This window comes from Pan troglodytes, chromosome 10 (assembly GCF_028858775.2).
Source record: "Pan troglodytes isolate AG18354 chromosome 10, NHGRI_mPanTro3-v2.0_pri, whole genome shotgun sequence".
Classification (NCBI taxonomy): Eukaryota; Metazoa; Chordata; class Mammalia; order Primates; family Hominidae; genus Pan; species Pan troglodytes.
Window position 1 is genome coordinate 126,320,109 of NC_072408.2, and position 20,973 is coordinate 126,341,081.

Here is a 20,973-nt window from a genome sequence, read left to right on the forward strand (position 1 = left end):
GGGTTGGGGATGGGGATCAGAGAAGTTTCCTCCAAGGAAGAAGCTTTAAGCTGAGATTTGGATACAGCATGTAAAAGAGCCAGCCTGATGAGGCTGGCATGGGCGGTTAGGGAGGTGGGGAAGAGAGTATTATAGGCAGCACATGTGCAAACGTGGTCAAAAAGGACCACAACACCTTCAGGGAACTGAAATGCAGCCAAAAAGGGATGAAACTCAAGGATTCTGGTTTTTATTCTAAGAGCAGCGGGAATCCTTTGAAGTTTCAAGCCGGCAACCGATATGATTAGCTCATAAGGAGGTACTATCAGACTTGAACCTAAGACATCCGCTTTCTGGTGGGAAGCCTCGTCCACAGACTTCTGACCTCTAAAAGCCCCAGAAAGCACACAGCCTAGAGCCAGAGCTCCCTTCCCAGGTGTGGATTCCTTTGAGTAAGCAAATTCCTTCCTGAAAATAAATGAGGCACTAGAAGAGGTTCATCATCGCCTTCAGCGCACTGGGATGCCAACTATGACTTGTTGGTTATTGTTATTACCATAATTACAGTTCACTGTGCACTTTCACATGCCTCACACCTCACCTCTGCTTGTGAATGATGAATTCGCTGGCTGCTGCCTTGACTCTCATTGGGGCTGCTCTGGAAGGTGGCACTTGGAGGCACTCAGAGACAACGTTGACCCATAAGGCCCCCACTGCTGTGCCTGATTTATAAGCATTAGAGACAGACAATAATAATGAAGCATCAGCTCAATGAGGCTCCTTCCTTTGTAAGAACTCACAGCACAGGCACTGGCTTTGGAGTCAGACTGATGTGGATCCAAAACCTGTTGCCCTTGGACAAGTCATCTAGCCTTTCTCTAAACCTCTGTTTTCTCATCTATAAAATGAGATTGTGTCGCATCAAAGCTTGGCTTTGGAACCAGACAAACTAAGGTCAGGCTCCATGGCCATGACTAATTGCCGGGTGATGTTGGGCAAGTTGCTTCATCTCTCTGAGTCTGATTCTCATTCTGTAAAATGAGGCTCATTAGCAGCCTATCCCAAAGGGTTGTAGTGAGAATTAGATAATATTATCCCTGTAAAATATTACTAATGTTATGGAAATAACATCTAGTTCAGTGAAACATTTTAAGCACTTAATCAGATAATGCATTTATTTAACATATTAGCATGTGCCTGGCATAGAGTAAGTATTCAATAAATGGCAGTGAGGTTGGTGGTGGGGATGGTGGTGAGGACGGTTGTTACTTTTATCTCACACGTGTTGCCCCACGGAATCTTCTCCTGCTGAGACAGGTACATTCACCATTACCATCACCCCATCCCATATATGTCAAAGAGCAACAAGCAGTGACTTCCATAAGGTCTTCAAAGACAAAACCACTCTAGACCCTGGTTCTCATGAGACCATCACATGGCCTCTGCTTTCAATTTAATGATAAAATAACCATGGTTACAGAGCAAGAATGTGTTGAAGTTTCCCTTCCTCATTAATTCCTCTGGGAAAAAAATCTCCCTAATCTTTTGCTAAGGCAGCAGACATTAAAGCTTCAACGCAGAGCTACAGAGAGACGGTTAGGAAAAGCTGGAAAAGCTGCAGATTCTCTTTTGCCCCTCACTTTAGAAGCTGGATTCCTTTCTCACTTTAGATCCCAAATCTGCTCCCATCAAGGCTGACATCGAACTGAGGGGCCTGCAGAAATCCCTACAAGCCAGCACATCCAGCCCCCAGGCTCAAGGCCGGGCTGCCCCCTAGCCATCTAAAAATACAGCTTTTCTTAAAATCTGGTAGCAGTGTCCCTGATGATTAGAAGCAGTTAGGATACTTGTGAAAAATACAAATTTCTATGCCTCTTCATCCCAGAACCCACTGAATCAGAATATGCAGAGGTACTGAGATATATATATATATATATATATATATATATTTTTGTTTGTTTGTTTGTTTGTTTGTTTGTTTTTTGACAGAGTCATGCTCTGTTACCCAGGCTGGAGTGCAGTGGTGCGATCTCAGATCACTGCAAACTCTGCCTCCCTGGTTCAAGCGATTCTCCCACCTCAGCCTCCCGAGTAGGTGGGAGGCTGCACCACCACACTCGGCTAATTTTTGTATTTTTAGTAGAGACAGGGCTTCGCAATGTTGGCCAGGCTGGTCTTGAACTCCTGACCTCAAGTGATCCGCTTGCCTTGCCCTCCCAAAGTGCTGGGATCACAGGTGTGAACCATGACGCCTGGCCAGTAGCTATATTTTTTAAACAAGCACTTCAGGTGGGCATTATGTCACAGTATTTTGCTGTATGGTGGGGAATTTTAGGAGAGAGAGAGAGAGAGAGTGTGTGTGTGTGTGTGTACCTGTGTGTGTGATCTAAATGCAGCTTCTGGGGCCCCCCTCCAGGCCTAATGTATTCAAGTCCCAGGAAATGTGGCCGAGGAATCTGTATTCATAGCAAACTCTCCAGGTGAATGCTGTGCTCAGTAGAGTCTGAAGATTCTTGCTCTAGAAAGAGAATTCCCCCTCCTCCCACACGTAGTTACTGCACAAAATCTTCATGAATTCAGCGCCTTGTTAAAGGACTCATTTTGCCTTGCAGCATCTTGTCAGTGCTGAAACAAAACAAGAGTAATTCTGCTTATAAGGAAATGCAGACCACTCTCAAATCAAGGTAGGAAAGCCTGGAGCCTGCAGCAGGTGCCTCCGAAGGCAGCCCACACTTACAGGGGCCACCGCAGGGACGCTCCTCCCCAGACCATGGAAAGTGGGACAGGAAAGAGAGAACTTTTTCCTTCTTATGACCCCACTAGAAACAAGCCCCTTTACTGCAGGGCCAGGCGTGGGAATTCAAGTATTTCTCCCCAACAATTATATACCATCAAGTTAAAAACTTCTAGTCATGGAGAAGTGAGGTGGGGAGGACGCGGTACAAGACTATGTCTCTTTCTCTCTACTTGGGTAATTTATAATGGAGGAGGTGGAGATCTTACCCCAATTTATTTGTTCATTTAGAGAATTTTTTTTTTTTTTTTTTTTGAGATGGACTCTCACTCTGTCACCCAGGCTGGAGTGCAGTGGTGTGATCTCGGCTGACTGCAACCTCCATCTCTTGGGTTCAAGTGATTCTCCTGCCTCAGCCTCCCAAGCAGCTGGGATTACAGGCACGCACCACCATGCCCTGCTAATTTTTGTATTTTTAGTAGAGACAGGGTTTCACCATGTTGGCCAGGCTGGTCTCAAACGCCTGACCTCAAGTGATCCGCCTCCCTCGGCCTTCTAAATGCTGGAATTACAGGCATGAGCCCAGCCCATTTACAGAATATTCTTAGATTCCCCATCTGTGCCAGTAACTGCGCTAGGTTTCGGGGATTCAGTAGCAAATGAAACAAACACAAACAAACACAGCCTGCCCTCGTGGATCTCTGTGTCTGGGCTGGGGTTATAACCTTTTATGTGCCATAGACTCCTTGGTAGTCTGAGAAAATCTATGGACTCCTTTAAGAAAAATGTTTTTAAATGCATACTATACAGTACAAAAGATCACTAAGAAATTTGTAGTAATCTAGATTGCTATATTACAATCAAATTTGGAATATGGTAATCTATGCGTGTCTTTCACAATGCGTTATATAACAAGACTTAACTCCTGTAATTTTGGATTAGTGTTGAGTATAAATGATTTTTCAAATTATCTCTCACAATTGTAATGTGATAGGCAAATACCTGCAATTTCCATTTTGGTTGAAAGTTAGTTCAACTAAAGATGCAACTTTTCTCCCATCTGCATTCATGGACCCCTTGAATTCTACCCATGCTTAAGAATTGCTGATTTAATGGGAGAGTCAAGCATTTCTCAGATAATCCTACAGCTAGCCATAACATCATGACTGTGAAGTGTTCTGAAAAAGAAGTAGGGGTGTTGGGTGCTAACCAACACTGAGTCTGATGTTTAAGCTGAGAACTTCAGGACAAAGGAGAATTGACTAGGCTATGAGGTGGAAAAGGTGGGAATGCTGTTCCAAGCAGGGGGAATAGTGTGTGCAAAGGTCCTGCGGCAGGAGGAAGCTTAGGCTCAGGGGCACCAAGCAAAGACCAGTGCAGCTGAAACTCAAAGAGGGCCAGGTGGGGGGCACAGAGTGAGACAGGCAGAAGGGTTTTTTGTTGCTTATTTCTGTCTCTTGCTTATCACTCCCTAATAACACCACTTTCTTTACCTCCCACCTCCTCCCTGAATCACTGTCAAAGCTCTTGAAAAGAAGAGAGCCATCTACAGGAGGAAGGTCAGGGCCACCATGCTCCCCCAAAGGATTCATCTGCAGGGATTAGGGCAGCTGGTTGGAATCCAAAATCAAGGCTATCTGGATATTGTTAATGGGGGCCTGCTTCTTACCCAAGTAGGATGAGGATTTGCCTACTAGGCCTAAGACCTCCAGGTCTAGTCCTGTGAGCTTCTGGGGAAACCAGCAAAGGCCAGGACCTTTTCTATGGGGAGGGGTCTGGAAAATGGCCAGGCCTGCCTGCCTAAAGAAGTCCCAAATGCCACAGGGCTAGAAGCAAAGGGTTACCCACACATCATATTAAAAAGGAAAATGGTCTTACCACTCCCTCCCTCAGAGCCACAGATAAAGTGGTCAGACAGTTTTCCAAGCATTTGGAAGAAAGAAGGGGAAACAGGGTCAGAGAGAAGGTGCTAGACAATGGTGCTGAAAGCCCAAGTCCCTAAACAAGGATCCTGGAGAAAGGCATGAAGGGGGTGGTGGGCAGGGGTAGGGGCTCTTCATCCCCCTCTAGGAAGCTTGCCCAGGCAGAGTCACAGGAGGGGGTATCCATACGAGGATTCCGTCATCCACACCTAGAAATGGTTGGATGGCATGATGAGTTGATGGGTCACAGATGAGGAAACTGACCATCCAGAAGGGAGCTGCTTGCTCACAGACTGACAAGGGGTAAAATGGGTGTTGGGCTTCACTAAACTGCACCTGGTCCAGTGTTAAGTGTTGGGCATGGAGAGGAGTGTGGAAAGGTCCTAAGTCAATTCACCCTCCAGACAAAGAGAACAGTTTTACACAAATGAAACTGAGATCCAGAAAAGACGTAATCCTGACAATATGCAGAGGCGGAAGGTCAAAGTTAGACACACGAGAGTTCAGATATACAGGACTTGCTGTGGACCATAAGGCAGGGTAGGATTTAAATAGGTAGAAAAGAAACAAAGAGGACCCTCCAGGCAGGGATATGGCAGGAGGAAAGGCCAAGAGGTGGGAAGAAATTCATAGAGTTCTGTGACTGGTGCCTTGATTAGAACCACCTCCCATGCCTGAATCCTGGAAGCTAGCAGGTGCCATGGAGCACTGCGGGCACCCTTTTCTTGAAAAGCAGACTCTGAGCAACTTGAAACCATCCTTTTGTGTTTCAGTGAGAGATCCAGCAGTACAAGTGCAGAAAGCCACATCCAACCAGTCCAGAAGAAGTCTAAAAAGTAAGCCAGGAGGGCAATGGAAGGAACCACGCAAGAGGGAATATGGTGACCACACCCTCTATCTTCCCAGGGGTGTAGAAATGACCCAATGCAGACCAGACTCCCTAAAGCCATAGATGATGCTGAAGGACAAGGGATCCCCCAGGTTTAGGGACTCATAGCCAAGAAGCTGAGCAGCAATGCAGACAATGGCAAGAAACTCCTCCGCTGTGCCAGGCACCATGAAAAGCATTCTGTCTTCGTTACCTTGCTTGTTCCTCAAAACCAATCCTATGAGGCAGGAGGACTAACCCATCTTACAAAGGAGCAGGCTGAAACCTGGCCACGTGAAATGTCTTGCCTGAAGCCACACAGCTAAGAAGTGGTGAAGCTGGACTTTGAGCCTGAATCTCCCAGCTCCAAATTCCATCTCCCGTCCTTAACATTTGCTGGGCTCCAGTGACCAGTTGTCTCACTGTGGGCTCATTTAATAGGGTCTGAACGACCATCCTGATGCTATTGGGAAGATCTGTCCTTTCTACATCCAGGGAGATGCTTAGGGAGGCTCCAGGTGAGGGCAGAGAACCCAGGTGGCTACAGGGAGTCCCCCATCCAGAGCACCTTGGGGCCAAGGGGGGCCAGAGTGGGACCCAGGTTACTAGGGGACATCCCTGGGCTCCATTCCCCAAGCCCTTCTTATCTGTGTCCACAGCCGCACTAATTGTGACATCAACATCGACTATAAGAGTGGGATGTGTAACACCATGAGGGCCAAGTTTTACAGCGTAGCCCAGGAGGCTGGCTTCTGCCTGCAGGACAAGATGGAAATCCTCATGAAGTAAGCGCACATATATATCCATTCATTCAAACAGCATTCACTGGGTACCTACTATATGCCTGCCAGGTGCCAGGTGCTGGGGCTATATCACAAACAAGAAGAACTTGTTCTCTGTCCTCAGGGAGCTCACAGTCTTCTGGAAAATATGGGCAGAAACAAAATAACTGCATCCATAAATATATAGGTACAAATTCTAATCATTGTCGTACAGTAAGAGAACAGGGTGCTATGAGACAGAGATAGAGAGCATAGGTACCTAATCTAGATGGGGAAATCTGGGAAGACCTCTCTGAGGAGGTGACTTTTAGATGAGTCCTGAAGGATGAGGAAGAGCCAGCAGTGTGATGAGAAGGTGGAATGACATTCCAGGTAGAAGGAAAAGTGCATGCAAAGTCCCAAGTCCAGAAGGGACATGGAGAATTTGAAGAGGATGGACAAGTGGTAGATGAGGGCTGCATCATGCAAGCCACAAATGCCAGAGTTATGATGCGGGATTTGATCTTAAGAGCACCAGAAAGCCACTGAAAGTTTTTCTTCCCGGTTCTGATAACCCAATAACTTCTGCCCTTTCTAGCTTACTCCTTGACTCCAGAGACCATCCATCCTGATGAATGCATCTATACAACAAAGTTTGCATGATGGCCCGTTGCACTCTCATTCTCACAGCACTGATGGGCTGAATGCTCTGGGGCTAGGGCTGGAGAAGACTAATCCTTGCCCTTTCCTTCTGGGAGCTAACAGTCCAGTAGGGAAGATGGAAAGGTAAACAGGAAATTAGCACACAGGGGTCTGGATGTTGTGGGAGGAAGCAGCCTGAACACAAAAGGGATGCCCCACCTGGCCCAGGACAGCCCTCAGAAATGTTTCCTTGGAGGAAACAGCAGTTTCTTTTCTTTTCTTTTTTTTTTTTTTTTTTTTTTGAGACAGGGTTTTGCTCTGTTACCCAGGCTGGAGTTCAGTGGCATGATCATACCTTACTGCAGCCTCGAGTGATAAGTTTTTTGGTTTTTGGTTTTTGGGGTATTTTTACAGATAGGGTCTTGCTATATTTTCCAGGCTGGTGTCAAACTCCTGGCCTCAAGCAGTCCTCTCACCTTGGCCTCCCAAAATGCTGGGTTTGCAAGCATGAGCCACCACACACAGCTGGAAACAATATTTTCAGTTTAATAAACATAGATGATATTTCCAGGGCACTTACTATGTACCAGTCATGGATGTAAGAGCTTTGTATTTATGTATCATTTAATGCTCACAACAATCCTATGAGGTAGGTGCTATCATTAACTTATTTTGTAGATGATAAAAGTGAGCTCAGAGATGCCTCTTGTCAAAGGTTCTCCAATGGCTAAGTAGTAAAGCTAGAATTCAAACCCAAAGAGTCATGCTGAACAACTTGGAAAATATATTTCAGGATGTCATCCATGAAAACTTCTTCAACCTTGCTAGAGAAGCCAATAGTCAAATTCAGGAAATACAGACAACTCCTGCAAGATTCTATACAAGAAGATCATCCCCAAGACACATAATCATCAGGTTTTCCAAGGTCATAATGAAGAATGTTAAAGGCAGCTAGAGAGAAAGGGCAGGTCACCAAAAAAGGGATCCCCATGTGGCTAACAGCAGACCTCTCAGCTGAAACCCTGTAAGCCAGAAGAGACTGGGGGGCTATATTCAACATTCTTAAAGAAAAAAATCTTCAACAAAGAATTTCATATCCAGACAAACTAAGCTTCCTATGTGAAAAAGAAATAAGATCCTTTTCAGATAAGCAAATGTTGAGGGACTTAATCACCACCAAACTTGCCTTCCAAGAAACCTTGAAAGGAGCACTAAATATAGAAAGGAAAGACTGCTATCAGCTAATACAAATACACACAAAAATACCTAGGGAAGTGAAAGATCTCTACAATGAGAATTACAAAACACTGCTCAAAGAAATCAAAGACACAAACAAATGGAAAAACATCCCATGCTCATGAGTAGGAAGAATCAATATCACTAAAATGGCTATACTGCCCAAAGCAATTTATAGATTCAATTATATTCCTATCAAACTACCAAAAAGATATTCTTCACAGAACTAGAAAAAAATATTTTAAAAATTATATGGAACCAAAAAAGAGCCTGAATAACCAAGGCAATCTTAAGCAAAAAGAACAAAACTGGAGGAATCACGTCACCTGACCTCAAACTATACTACAAGGTGACAGTGACCAAAACAGCATGATACTGGTACAAAAACAGGCACATAGACTGATAGAACAGAACAGAGAGCCCAGAGTAAGGCTGCACATGTATGGCCATCTGATCTTTGACAAAGGTGACAAAAACAAGCAATGGGGAAAAAACTCTCTATTCAATAAATGGTGCTGGGATAACTGGCTAGCCATATGCAGAAGATTGAAGCTAGACCCCTCCCTTACACCATAAATAAAAATCAACTCAAGATGGATTAAAGACTTAAATGTAAAACCCAAAACTATAAAATCCCTGGAAGACAACCTAGGCAATACCATCCTGGACCTAGGAATGGGCAAAGATTTTATGACAAAGACACCAAAAGCAATTGCAACAAAAGCAAAAATTGACAAATGGGATCTAATTGAACTTAAGAGCTTCCGCCCAGCAAAAGGTGCTATCAACCGAGTAAACTGACACCCCACAGAATGGGAGAAAATATTTGCAAACTATGCATCTGACAAAGGTCTAATATCCAGCATCTATAAGGAACTTAAAGAAATTTACAAGAGAAAAACAACCCATTGAAAAGTGGGCAAAGGACATGAACAGACACTTTCTTAAAAGAAGGCATACATTGTGGCCAAGAAGCATATTTTAAAAAGCTCAACATCACTGATCATTAGAGAAATGCAAATCAAAACCACAATGAGATACCATCTCACACCAGTCAGAATGACTATTATTAAAAAGTCAAAAAATAACAGATGCTGGTGAGGTCACGGAGAAAAAGGAATCCTTATACACTGTTGGTGGGAGTGTAAATTAGTTCAACCATTGTGGAAAGCAGTATGGCTATTCCTTAAAGAGCTAAAAGCAGAACTTCCATTTAATCCAGCAATCCCATTACTGGGTATATACTACCCAAAGGAATATAAATCATCCTACCATAAAGACACATGCATGTGAATGTCCACTGCAGCACTATTCACAATAGAAAGGACACAGAATCAATCTAAATGCCCATCAATGACAGACTGGATAAAAAATTTTGGTACATTCATACCATGGAATATTATGCAGCCATAAAAAAGAATGAGATCATGTATTTTTGGGGAACATAGATGGAGCTGAAGGCTATGATCCTAGCAAACTAACACAGGAACAGAAAACCAAATACCACATGTTCTCACTTATAAGTGGAAGCTAAATGATAAGAATTTATGAACACAAAGAAGGAAACAACAGACACTGGAGTCTACCTTGAGGGGGGATGGTGGGAGGAGGGGGAGGAGCAAAAAAATAACTATTGGGTACAGAGCTTAATACCTGGGTGATGTAGTAATATGTACAACAAACCCCCGTGACACATGTTTATCTATGTAACAAATCTTCACATGTAGCCCCAAATCTAAAACAAATTTTTAAAAAGTCATGCTGGAAAAGTAGGGTGGAAGGGAGTTTCAAGGAAAAGCAACAGATAGGTCCCAGAAGTCAGAGGGGCACAGAGAGCCAGGGAACTGCCAGTAGTCAGGTGTGGCTGGGGCATACAGTGTTTGCAAGGTGATCAGAGAGCTAGAGAAGCCAGATTATAAAAGGCTGTGATAGCCCAGCTGTGGAGGTTGAGCTTTATCTCAGAGACTTTGTTTTTTCTTTTTCTTTCTTTCTTTCTTTTTTTTTTTTCTTTCTTTCTTTCTTTTTTTTTTTTTTTTTTTTTTTGAGATGGAGTCTCGCTCTGTCGCCCAGGCTAGAGTGCAGTGGCGCAATCTCGGCTCACTGCAAGCTCCGCCTCCTGGGTTCACGCCATTCTCCCGCCTCAGTCTCCCGAGTAGCTGGGACTACAGGCGCCCGCCACCACGCCCGGCTAATTTTTTTTTGTATTTTTTTAGTAGAGACGGGGTTTCACCACGTTAGCCAGGATGGTGTCGATCTCCTGACCTCATGATCCACCCTCCCAAAGTGCTGGGATTACAGGCATGAGCCACTGCGCCCGGCATCTCAGAGACTTTGATCATGACCCAAAGGATAAAATTCTGGAAGAGAAGGGATGGAAAGGATGAGGATAAAGCTGGAAAATGTGGGGGATGACTAATTTAGAGCCTTAGAGAAGAATTTATTCTAAGTAAACTGAAAAGCTATTGAAAGCTGTATGCAGTGGGGTGACATGGTGATATTTATAATATAAAGTCTCATTGGAGAGACAGAACATAGGCACAAGATGATAAGGGGAGTGGGGAAGAGAGGAACCAGGGCGAGTTAACACCTACTGTGTGTCTGGCATGAATCTCAACAGTTTACACACATTATATCATTTAATCCTCACCTCTGGCAAATAGGAATCATTATTATTCCCCATCTTAGAGACTGAAAAGCTATGTAAATACAATCAGAAGTAGGAAGAGAATGAAAGCTAATAAAAAGTGACTAGATTTAACTGTGCTTAAATAGTGCTTCAGGACCTTGGAGAGAGCTGTATCCTCTTGTGGCAAAAGCCAGAGCCTAAGTTAAAGATTAGCTGACAGGGTTAAGAAAAGCCTCATGAAGGAAAAGGTGTTTAAGTCAGATCTCAAAGGGCAGCTAAGATGGTTACAGGAGGAGGGGATCTCATTCTTCTCTCTCTTTCTCATACAACCTTGTAGGCGCCAAGAAGAGAGAGGTATCCAGAAGTTCCGTGCTTTTGTCCTTGTCTCAAATTTTCAAAAGGACATAGCAAAAATGAGACATCACATATCTGTAGTAAAAGGAGATGCAGAAGAAATTGCAGACCACTGGTAAATATCCTAAGAACCAGATAAGATGGTCCCTGGAAGAGAACAGGGTGTTGTTATTACAAGATCACTATTGATTCCACTGTCCTTCAAGGCATAGAGAGGCATTACTCCAAAACTGTCATTGGCCATCAACAGGATCCCCCACCCCCCAGACACACTAAATCCAGAGCACAATCAGGCCCAAAACTCCTGGTTTCTGAAATCACAGATAATCCAACCCATTGCGTTCTCCATATTTACCTGCTGTTTGATTCAGACTTGCAAATAAGGACAACCTTGCCAGGCCCTGTGGGACAGGCAGATGAGGCATATCAACCTGAAAATTTCTACAGATTCTGAGGTCTATGGGTGTGATCACTGCATCCCCCCAAGTAACGTAATCCCTAAAAAGTGCAAAACCAGGCAGTCATATCCTAGAAACACTGTGCCACAGCATAAGGGTGATGATAAGTAACAACAAAAAAAGCAACATGAATTGAGTGATTACTAGATGGCAGTCACTACATAAGCAATTTTCATAAATTGTCCATTTTATCCCCCCCCCAACAAAATAATCCTGAAAGATGCATATTAACCCCCATTTCACAAACAAGGAAACAGAGACTCAGAGGGGTAAATTCACTTGTCAAAGGTCACACCATCAGTTAACTGGTGAATTTCGGATTCGAACTCCTGTCTAACCTCAGTCTGTGTGCTCATTTGCAATACAGAATTGGAATCTACTGAACTGTGGTGTCCCGAACCCCATCCTAGCAGGGTGAATACATTAAGATTTAAGAGTAAGATGAGAAAGTAAAAAATGTACCCAGAATCCCTTCCATGAGTTTTATAATGTGAAACAGGAACTTACAAGCAGGTCCTTGGAGTCTTTGCAGAGTTGTTGGAACTTCTACACATCCTCACATCCCAGAACATCACTTTCTCACAAGCAATGTCTGGCCCTGAAGATACATGAGTCTTTTAAGAGGGACCCTCTTATGAAAGGGAGAAAAGGGTCTTCTGCAAACCCTCTTCCCTCTGTGGGAGGGAAGTTGGGGGGAGGAGGAAAGGTTGTTATGAACTAACTCACATAAAGGTATTACAGAAGGAAATTAATGCTGGTCCTCCCACAGTGAGATTCAGCCCACAAATCTAATGGTGGAATTTCCGTCATTATTATGGGGGAAGTAATTCCCCTCCATAGTAACATTAAAATCAAGTCAAACAAACCACAGCGTTGTAAGGATGATGTTGAGTTGTAGTTGTTCATTCATCCAATTACTCATTCAGTTTTTCAAATGATAGTTATTGAGCACCTACTATGAGTTAGGCAGGATTCTAGCAGTCTGAATACTGAATAACTCAGACAAGTTTCCTCTTCTCCTCAACGAGACTTTATTCTAAACAAGGAGACAGGAATTAATATAATATATATCCTAGAATATAAAGCAGTATGAGAAGCCCAAAACATATAATGGATGATCAATTACATCTTCAAAATTTTCCACAATGGGCACATATATAGCAAGGGGTGAGGGAGTTTTTTTTTTTTTTAAGAGATCTACCAGCCTTAAGACCTGATCACATCTGAACCATCTCCTTAGGTTAGACCTAAAGTAGATTAGACCAAGTAGGTTCTTCAAGGATGGATTCCAAAACTACTCTCACATTCACATAACACTGAAATACACAAAGCTTTGACCCAACCTTGCTCATTAATCAAAGAGATAGAAAATACACACACACACCGTCTTGTGTGAGAGCCTCCGGCATCCTAGTAGACATCCCACAGATGTGTGTACATCAACTCCGACCTGATTAACCCTCAGAAGAGAAGTTTCAGATCCCAAAGTCCATTCCTTTCTTCTAACATTTCCCATTGTCTGATAGAAAAATTACAAATACATCCCTTGAAATCATACCTTTGTTTTATTTTTTAATGAAATGCAAGTCATTCTCCATCTTTTTCTACCCCTAAAAGGAAAGACATGCCTGATCTGTGGGTCACAGAGGAAAGGTCCCTAGATAAAGAATACTGCTGCCCTGGAGACATCACAGAGAGCAGAAAGAGAAAGTGGAGATGGATGGCCAGAGTTGCTCAGATCTTCCAGCAGCTTCCTAACTTGTCCTCTCCTTTTGGAATTGAAGGTACTTTGATCTGTTGTCCAAACTGCCAGAGGATCTAAAGAACTTCCGCCCCGCCAAAAAGATCCTGGTGAAACTGCAGAAGTTTGGAGAAAACCTGGACTTGCGGATTCGACCCCATGTCCTCCTGAAGGTGCTGCAGGATCTGAGGATTTGGGAACTGTGCTCCCCTGACATCGCTGTGGCTATTGAGGTAAACACCACCTCCTTCCCCTCCACAGTGTTTCAGGTGTCCTCATTCAATCACCTCTCAACATTCAGGCACTGTTTAAGTGCTGGGGACACAAAGTCCCCTGCCTTTATGGAGCTCATATTCTAATAGTAGAGGGATTGTCCCATTACCTGGTTGCCCAACTCCAACTGCAAGGGACATTATATTCTATATAAATGGTACCCCCTGGAAACTCAGAGGCTTTGGGGTGGCATAAAAAATGGGCAGTAATAAGGAGTCCTTTATCTTGCTACTAAAAGTGTACTCCATGGACCAGCAGCATGGACCTCACCTGGGTGCTTGTTAGAAACGCAGAATTGCAGGTTTCAAGTCAATCTGCCAACTCCAAGTTTATATTTTAATGGGATTCCAGGTGTCTTGTATGCACAATACAGTTTGAGAAGCCCCATATGTAAGTTAGAAGGGATCTACCTTAACTCAGGCAACTGGGAAGGTGACTTTTAAGGCAAGACCGGAACCATGAGAGGACGGCACCATGAGGAGAAAGGGAAAGAGCAGATCAAGAAGAGAAGACAGTGTGTGCAAAGATCCCAAAGCAGCACACGACTTGACTTGTTGGAAGAATTCACTGGCAGTCAGTGAGTATGGAAGGAAGCAGGCAAGGAGTGCATAGTTCCCAGGGGATTGGAGAGGTCAGTCTGTGCAAACCTTTGAAGGTCAAGATAAAAATTTAGGAGCCACTAAACAGTTTTCCATTGTCATTCACCACCATCACCAGAAGAAGTTCCTGGTGTTTGTCAAAATGCATCAGCAATACAAGGACGCCACAGTAAGGTGTTAGCAGAGGTTAATGAAGTCACTTCTTTAATTTTATCAGACGGCATATGTGCATTTTAACAGGGCCTTCAACGCCTCCCTCCTGGTAAAGAAGTGACTCAAAAGGTCAAATTCCCAGGCCTTGACAGGCTATGGAGCGTTTGACATTTTCATACCAGGAGGGCCCTTCCACAGAATGACCTGGGTGTGTTAATGAGGGCAAGGTTAATGAGGGCAAGGAAGGAGGGGGATGACCTTGTAGACAAATTCAAATGCCAAGACTCTACTCCCCATGACCCGTGAGGCTTCTTCAGGAAAGATTCTAGCAGGTTTGGCCAAAACTAACTCTAGGGCAACTTCCACCTTCTACTTACCAGTTATGGGGTCCAACTTCCACTTGAAGTTATGGAGGACTTGGAAAAGCTAGTCCCTGCATGGGTAAGAAGAGGGAGTACTAGGGGGTCCTCTTTTATTTGAGGTGAGTTCACAGCCCTGACTAATAAAATTTAGCAAGCTCTTTTCCTAGGGAGAACATCACAGAACTATTATTATTATTATTATTATTATTATTATTCTTTAAGTTCTGGGATACATGTGCGTAACATGAAGGTTTGTTACATAGGTATACATGTGTCATGGTGGTTTTCTGCACCCATCAACCCATCATCTACATTAGGTATTTCTCCTAATGCTATCCCTCCCCTAGACCCCCATCCCCTGACAGGCCCCAGCTTGTGATGTTCCCCTTCCTGTGTCCATGTGTTCTCATTGTTCAACTCCCACTTATGAGTGAGAACGTGTGTTTGGTTTTCTGTTCCTGTGTTAATTTGCTGAGAATGATGATTTCTAGCTTCATCTATGTCCCTGCAAAGGACATGAACTCATCCTTTTTTATGGCTGCATAGTATTCTATGGTGTATATGTGCAACATTTTCTTTATCCCGTCTATCATTGATGGGCATTTGGGTTGGTTCCAAGTCTTTGCTATTGTGAATAGTACTGCAGTAAACATATGTGTACATGTGTCTTTATAGTAGAAAGAATTATAATCCTTTGGGTATACATCCAGTAATGGGATTGCTGGATCAAATGGTATTTCTGGTTCTAGATCCTTGAGGAATCACCACGCTGTCTTCCAAAATGGTTGAACTAATTTACACTCCCATCAACAGTGTAAAAACATTCCTATTTCTCCACATCCTCTCCAGCATTTATTGTTTCCTGACTTTTTAATGATCGCCATTCTAACTGGCATGAGATGGTATCTCATTGTGGTTTTGATTTGCAATTATCTAATGACCAGTGATGATGAGCTTTTTTTCATTTGTTTGTTGGCTGCATAAATGTCTTCTTTTGAGAAGTGTCTATTCATATCCTTCACCTACTTTTTGATGGGGTTGTTTATTTTTTTCTTCTAAATTTGTTTAAGTTCCTTGTAGATTCTAGATATTAGCCCTTTGTCAGATGGGTAGATTGCAAAAATTTTCTCCCATTCTGTAGGTTGCCTGTTCACTATGATGATAGTTTCTTTTGCTGTGCAGAAGCTCTTTAGTTTAATCAGATCCCATTTGTCTATTTTGGCTTTTGTTGCCATTGCTTTTGGTGTTTTAGTCATGAAGTCTTTGCCCATGCCTATGTCCTGAATGGTACTGCCTAGGTTTTCTTCTAGGGTTTTTATGGTTTTAGGTCTAGCATTTAAGTCTTTAATCCATCTTGAATTAATTTTTGTATAAGTTGTAAGGAAGGGATCCAGTTTCAGCTTTCTACATAAGACTAGCCAGTTTTCCCATCACCATTTATTAAACAGGGAATCCTTTCCCCATTGCTTGTTTTTGTCAGGTTTGTCAAAGATCAGATGGTTGTAGATGTGTGGTGTTTTTTCTGAGGCCTCTGTGCTGTTCCATTGGTCTATAACTCTGTTTTGGTACCAGTACCATGCAGTTTTGGTTACTGTAGCCTTGTAGTATAGTTTGAAGTCAGGTAGTGTGATGCTTCCAGCTTTGTTCTTTTTGCTTAGGATTGACTTGACAATGCGGGCTCTTTTTTGGTTCCATATGAATTTTAAAGTAGTTTTTTCCAATTTTGTGAAGAAAGTCATTGGTAGCTTGATGGGGATAGCATTGAATCTATAAATTACCTTGGGGAGTACGGCCATTTTCACAATATTGATTCTTCCTATCCATGAGCATGGAATGTTTTTCCATTTGTTTGTGTCCTCTTTTATTTTGTTGAGCAGTGGTTTGTAGTTCTCCTTGAAGAGGTCCTTCACATCCCTTGTAAGTTGGTTTCCTAGGTATTTTATTCTCTTTGCAGCAATTGTGAATGGGAGTTCACTCATGATTTGGCTCTCTGTCTGTTATTGGTATATAGGAATGCTTGTGATTTTTCCACATTGATTTTGTATCTTGAGACTTTGCTGAAGTTGCTTATCAGCTTAAGGAGATTTTGGGCTGAGACAATGGGGTTTTCTAAATATACAATCATGTCATCTGCAAATAGGGACATTTGGACTTCCTCTTTTCCTAAGTGAATACCCTTTATTTCTTTCTCTTGCCTGATTGACCTGGCCAGAACTTCCAACACTATGTTGAATAGGAGTGGTGAGAGAGGGCATCCCTGTCTTGTGCCAGTTTTCAAAGGGAATGCTTCCCGTTTTTGCCCATTCAGTATGATATTGGCTGTGGGTTTGTCATAAATAGCTCTCATTATTTTGAGATACGTTCCATCAATACATAGTTTATTGAGAGTTTTTAGCATGAAGGGCTGTTGAATTTTGTCAAAGGCCTTTTCTGCATCTATTGAGATAATCATGTGGTTTTTGTCGATGGTTCTGTTTATGTGATGGATTACGTTTATTGATTTGCGTATGTTGAACCAGCCTTGCATCCCAGGAATGAAGCTGACTTGATCGTGGCAGATAAGCTTTTTGATTTGCTGCTGGATTCGGTTTGCCAGTATTTTATTGAGGACTTTCACATCAATGTTCATCAGGGATATTGGTCTAAAAATTCTCTTTTTTTGTTTTGTCTCTGTCAGGCTTTGGTATCAGGATGATGTTGGCCTCATAAAATGAGTTGGGGAGGATTCCCTCTTTTTCTATTGACTGGAATAGTTTCAGAAGGAATGGTACCAGCTCCTCTTTGTACCTCTGGTAGAATTTGGCTGTGAATCCATATGGTCCTGGACTTTTTTTGGTTGGTAGGCTATTAATTACTGCCTCAATTTCAGAGCCTGTTATCAGTCTATTCAGATTCAATTTCTTCCCGGTTTAGTCTTGACAGGGTGTATGTGTCCAGGAATTTATCCATTTCTTCTAGATCTTCTAGTTTATTTGCATAGAGGTGTTTATTGTATTCTCTGATGGTAGTTTGTATTTCTGTGGGATCGGTGGTGATATTCCCTTTATCACTTTTTATTGTGTCTATTTGATTCTTCTCTCTTTTCTTCTTTGTTAGTCTTGCTAGCAGTCTATCAATTTTGTTGATCTTTTCAAAAAACCAGCTCCTGGATTCGTTGATTTTTTGAAGGGTTTTTTGTGTCTCTATCTCCTTCAGTTCTGCTCTAATCTTAGTTATTTCTTGTCTTCTGCTAGTTTTGAATTTGTTTGCTCTTGCTTCCCTAGTTCTTTTCATTGTGATGTTAGGGTGTTGATTTTAGATCTTTCTTGCTTTCTCTTGTGGGCATTTAGTGCTATAAATTTCCCTCTACACACTGCTTTAAGTGTGTCCCAGAGATTCAGGCACGTTGTGTCTTTGTTTTCATTGGTTTCAAAGAACATCTTTATTTCTGCCTTCATTTCGTTATGTACCCAGTAGTCATTCAGGAGCAGGATGTTCAGTTTCCATGTAGTTGTGCAGTTTTGAGTGAGTTTCTTAATCCTGAGTTCTAATTTGATTGCACTGTGGTCTGAGAGACAGTTTGTTATAATTTCTGCTCTTTTACATTTGCTGAGGAGTGCTTTCCTTCCAACTATGTGGTCAGTTTTGGAATAAGTGTGATGTGGTGCTAAGAAGAATGTCTATTCTGTTGATTTGGGGTGGAGAGTTCTGTAGATGTCTATTAGGTCTGCTTGGTGCAGAGCTGAGTTCAAGTACTGGATATCCTTGTTAAACTTCTGTCTCCTTGATCTGTCTAATATTGACAGTGGGGTGTTAAAGTCTCCCATTATTATTGTGTAGGAGTCTAAGTCTCTTTGTAGGTCTCTAAGGCCTTGCTTTTTGAATCTGGGTGCTCCTGTATTTGGTGCATCTATATTTAGGATAGTTAGCTCTTCTTGTTGAATTGATCCCTTTACCATTATGTAATGGCCTTCTTTGTCTCTTTTGATCTTTGTTGATTTAAAGTCTGTTTTATCAGAGACTAGGATTGCAACCCCTCCTTTTTTTGCTTTCCATTTGCTTGGTACATCTTCCTCCATCCCTTTATTTTGAGCCTATGTGTGTCTCTGCACGTGAGATGGGTCTACTGAATACAGCATAGTGATGGATCTTGACTCTTCATCCAATTTGCCAGTCTGTGTCTTTTAATTGGGGTATTTAGCCCATTTACGTTTAAGGTTAATATTGCTATGTGTGAATTTGATCCCGTCATTATGATGTTAGCTGGTTATTTTGCCCGTTAGCTGATGCAGTTTCTTCCTAGCATCTATGGTCTTTACAATTTGGCATGTTTTTGCAGTGGCTGGTACCGGTTGTTCCTTTTTATGTTTAGTGCTTCCTTCAGGCACTGTTGTAAGGCAGGCCTGGTGGTGACAAAAATCTCTCAGCATTTGCTTGTCTGTAAAGGATTTTATTTCTCCTTCACTTATGAAGCTTAGTTTGGCTGGATATGAAATTCTGGGTTGAAAATCCTTTTCTTTAAGAATGCCGAATATTGGCCCTTACTCTCTTCTGGCTTGTAGAGTTTCTGATGAGAGATCCACTGTTAGTCTGATGGGCTTCCTTTGTGGGTAACCTGAACTTTCTGGCTGCCCTTAACATTTTTTCCTTCATTTCAACCTTGGTGAATCTGACAATTATGTGTCTTGGGCTTGCTCTTCTCAAGGAGTATCTTTGTGGTGTTCTCTGTATTTTGTGAATTTGAATGTTGGCCTGCCTTGCTCGGTTGGGGAAGTTCTCCTGGATAGTATCCTGCAGAGTGTTTTCCAACTTGGTTCCATTCTCCCCATCACTTTCAGGTACACCAATCAAACATAGCTTTGGTCTTTTCACATAGTCCCATATTTCTTGGAGGCTTTGTTCATTTCTTTTTACTCTTTTCTCTAAACTTCTCTTGTCACTTTATTTCATTAATTTGATCTTCAACCACTGATACCCTTTCTTCCACTAGATTGAATCGGCTACTGAAGCTTGTGAATTCTTCACGTAGTTCTTGTGCCTTGGTTTTCAGCTCCATCAGGTCATTTAAGGTCTTCTCTTCACTGTTTATTCTAGTTCGCCATTCGTCTAATCTTTTTTCAAGGTTTTTAGCTTCCTTGCAATGGGTTCAAACATCCTCCTTTAGCTTGGAGAAGTTTGTTATTACCGACCTTCTGAAGCCTACTTCTGTCAGCTCGTCAAAGTCATTCTCCATCCAGCTTTGTTCCATTGCTGGCAAGGAGTTGCGATCCTTTGGAGGAGAAGAGGTGCTCCAGTTTTTAGAATTTTCAGCTTTTCTGCTCTGGTTTCTCCCCACCTTTGTGGTTTTATCTACCTTTGGTCTTTGTTGTTGGTGACCTACAGATGGGGTTTTGGTGTGGATGTCCTTTTTGTTGATGTTGATGCTATTCCTTTCTGTTTGTTAGTTTTCCGTCTCACAGTCAGGTCTCTCAGCTGCAGGTCTGTTGGAGTTTGCTGGAGGTCCACTCCAGACCCTGTTTGCCTGGGTATCACCAGCAGAGGCTGTAGAACAGCAAATATTGCAGAACAGCAAATATTGCTGCTAGATCCTTCCTCCGGAAGCTTCGTCCCAAAGGGGCGCCCGACTGTATGAGGTGTCAGTTGGCCCCTACTGGGAGGTGTCTCCCAGTGAAGCTACATGGTGGTCAGGGACCCACTTGAGGAGGCAGTCTGTCTGTTCTCAGAGCTCAAACACCATGCTGGGAGAACCAGTACTCTCTTCAGAGCTGTCACACAGGGACGTTTAAGTCTGCAGAAGTTTCTGCTACCTTTTGTTCAGCTATGCCCTGCCCCCAGAGGTGGAATCTACAGAGGCAACAGGCCTTACTGAGCTGTGGTGGACTCCGCCCAGTTCGAGGTTCCACGGCCGCTTTGTTTACCTACTCAAGCCTCAGCAACGGCGGATGCCCCTCCCCCTGCCAGGCTGCTGCCTCACAGGTCGATCTCAGACTGCTGCACTAGCAGTGAGCAATGCTCCATGGGCATGGGACCTGCCAAGCCAGGTGCAGGATATAATCTCCTGATGTGCCATTTGCTAAGACCATTGGAAAAGCACAGTATTTGGGCAGAAGTGTCCTGATTTTCCAGGTACAGTCTCTCCTGGCTTCCCTTGGCTAGGAAAGGGAAAACCCCCAACCCCTTGCGCTTCCTGGGTGAGGCGATACCCTGCCCTGTTTCGGCTTGCCCTCCATGGGCTGCACCCACTTTCCAACCAGTCCCAATGAGATGAATCAGGTACCTCAGTTGG

General features: G+C 43.0%; 1 protein-coding gene and 1 long non-coding RNA gene across 9 annotated transcripts in view; one reads left to right on the top strand and one right to left on the bottom strand.

Annotated features, from left to right (window-relative positions):
- The window catches only part of CCDC60 (coiled-coil domain containing 60), a 204,744-nt gene that overhangs the window by 181,193 nt on the left and 2,578 nt on the right, over nt 1–20,973 (top strand). For 5 of the 8 annotated variants that reach the window (XM_001158378.6, XM_009426362.5, XM_063786076.1 and 2 more), the window contains 5 exons: nt 2,592–2,663; nt 5,409–5,471; nt 6,163–6,288; nt 11,106–11,237; nt 13,365–13,554. In XM_001158378.6, coding sequence (XP_001158378.1) covers nt 2,592–2,663; nt 5,409–5,471; nt 6,163–6,288; nt 11,106–11,237; nt 13,365–13,554 — 583 coding nt within the window. The remainder of the gene's footprint in view (nt 1–2,591; nt 2,664–5,408; nt 5,472–6,162; nt 6,289–11,105; nt 11,238–13,364; nt 13,555–20,973) is intronic. The other 3 variants (XM_009426363.5, XM_054663661.2, XM_063786077.1) reach the window with 2 other exon arrangements.
- LOC104001710 (uncharacterized) overlaps nt 1–20,973 on the bottom strand; it is a 281,675-nt gene that overhangs the window by 129,646 nt on the left and 131,056 nt on the right. The gene's annotated exons all lie outside the window — the stretch shown is intronic.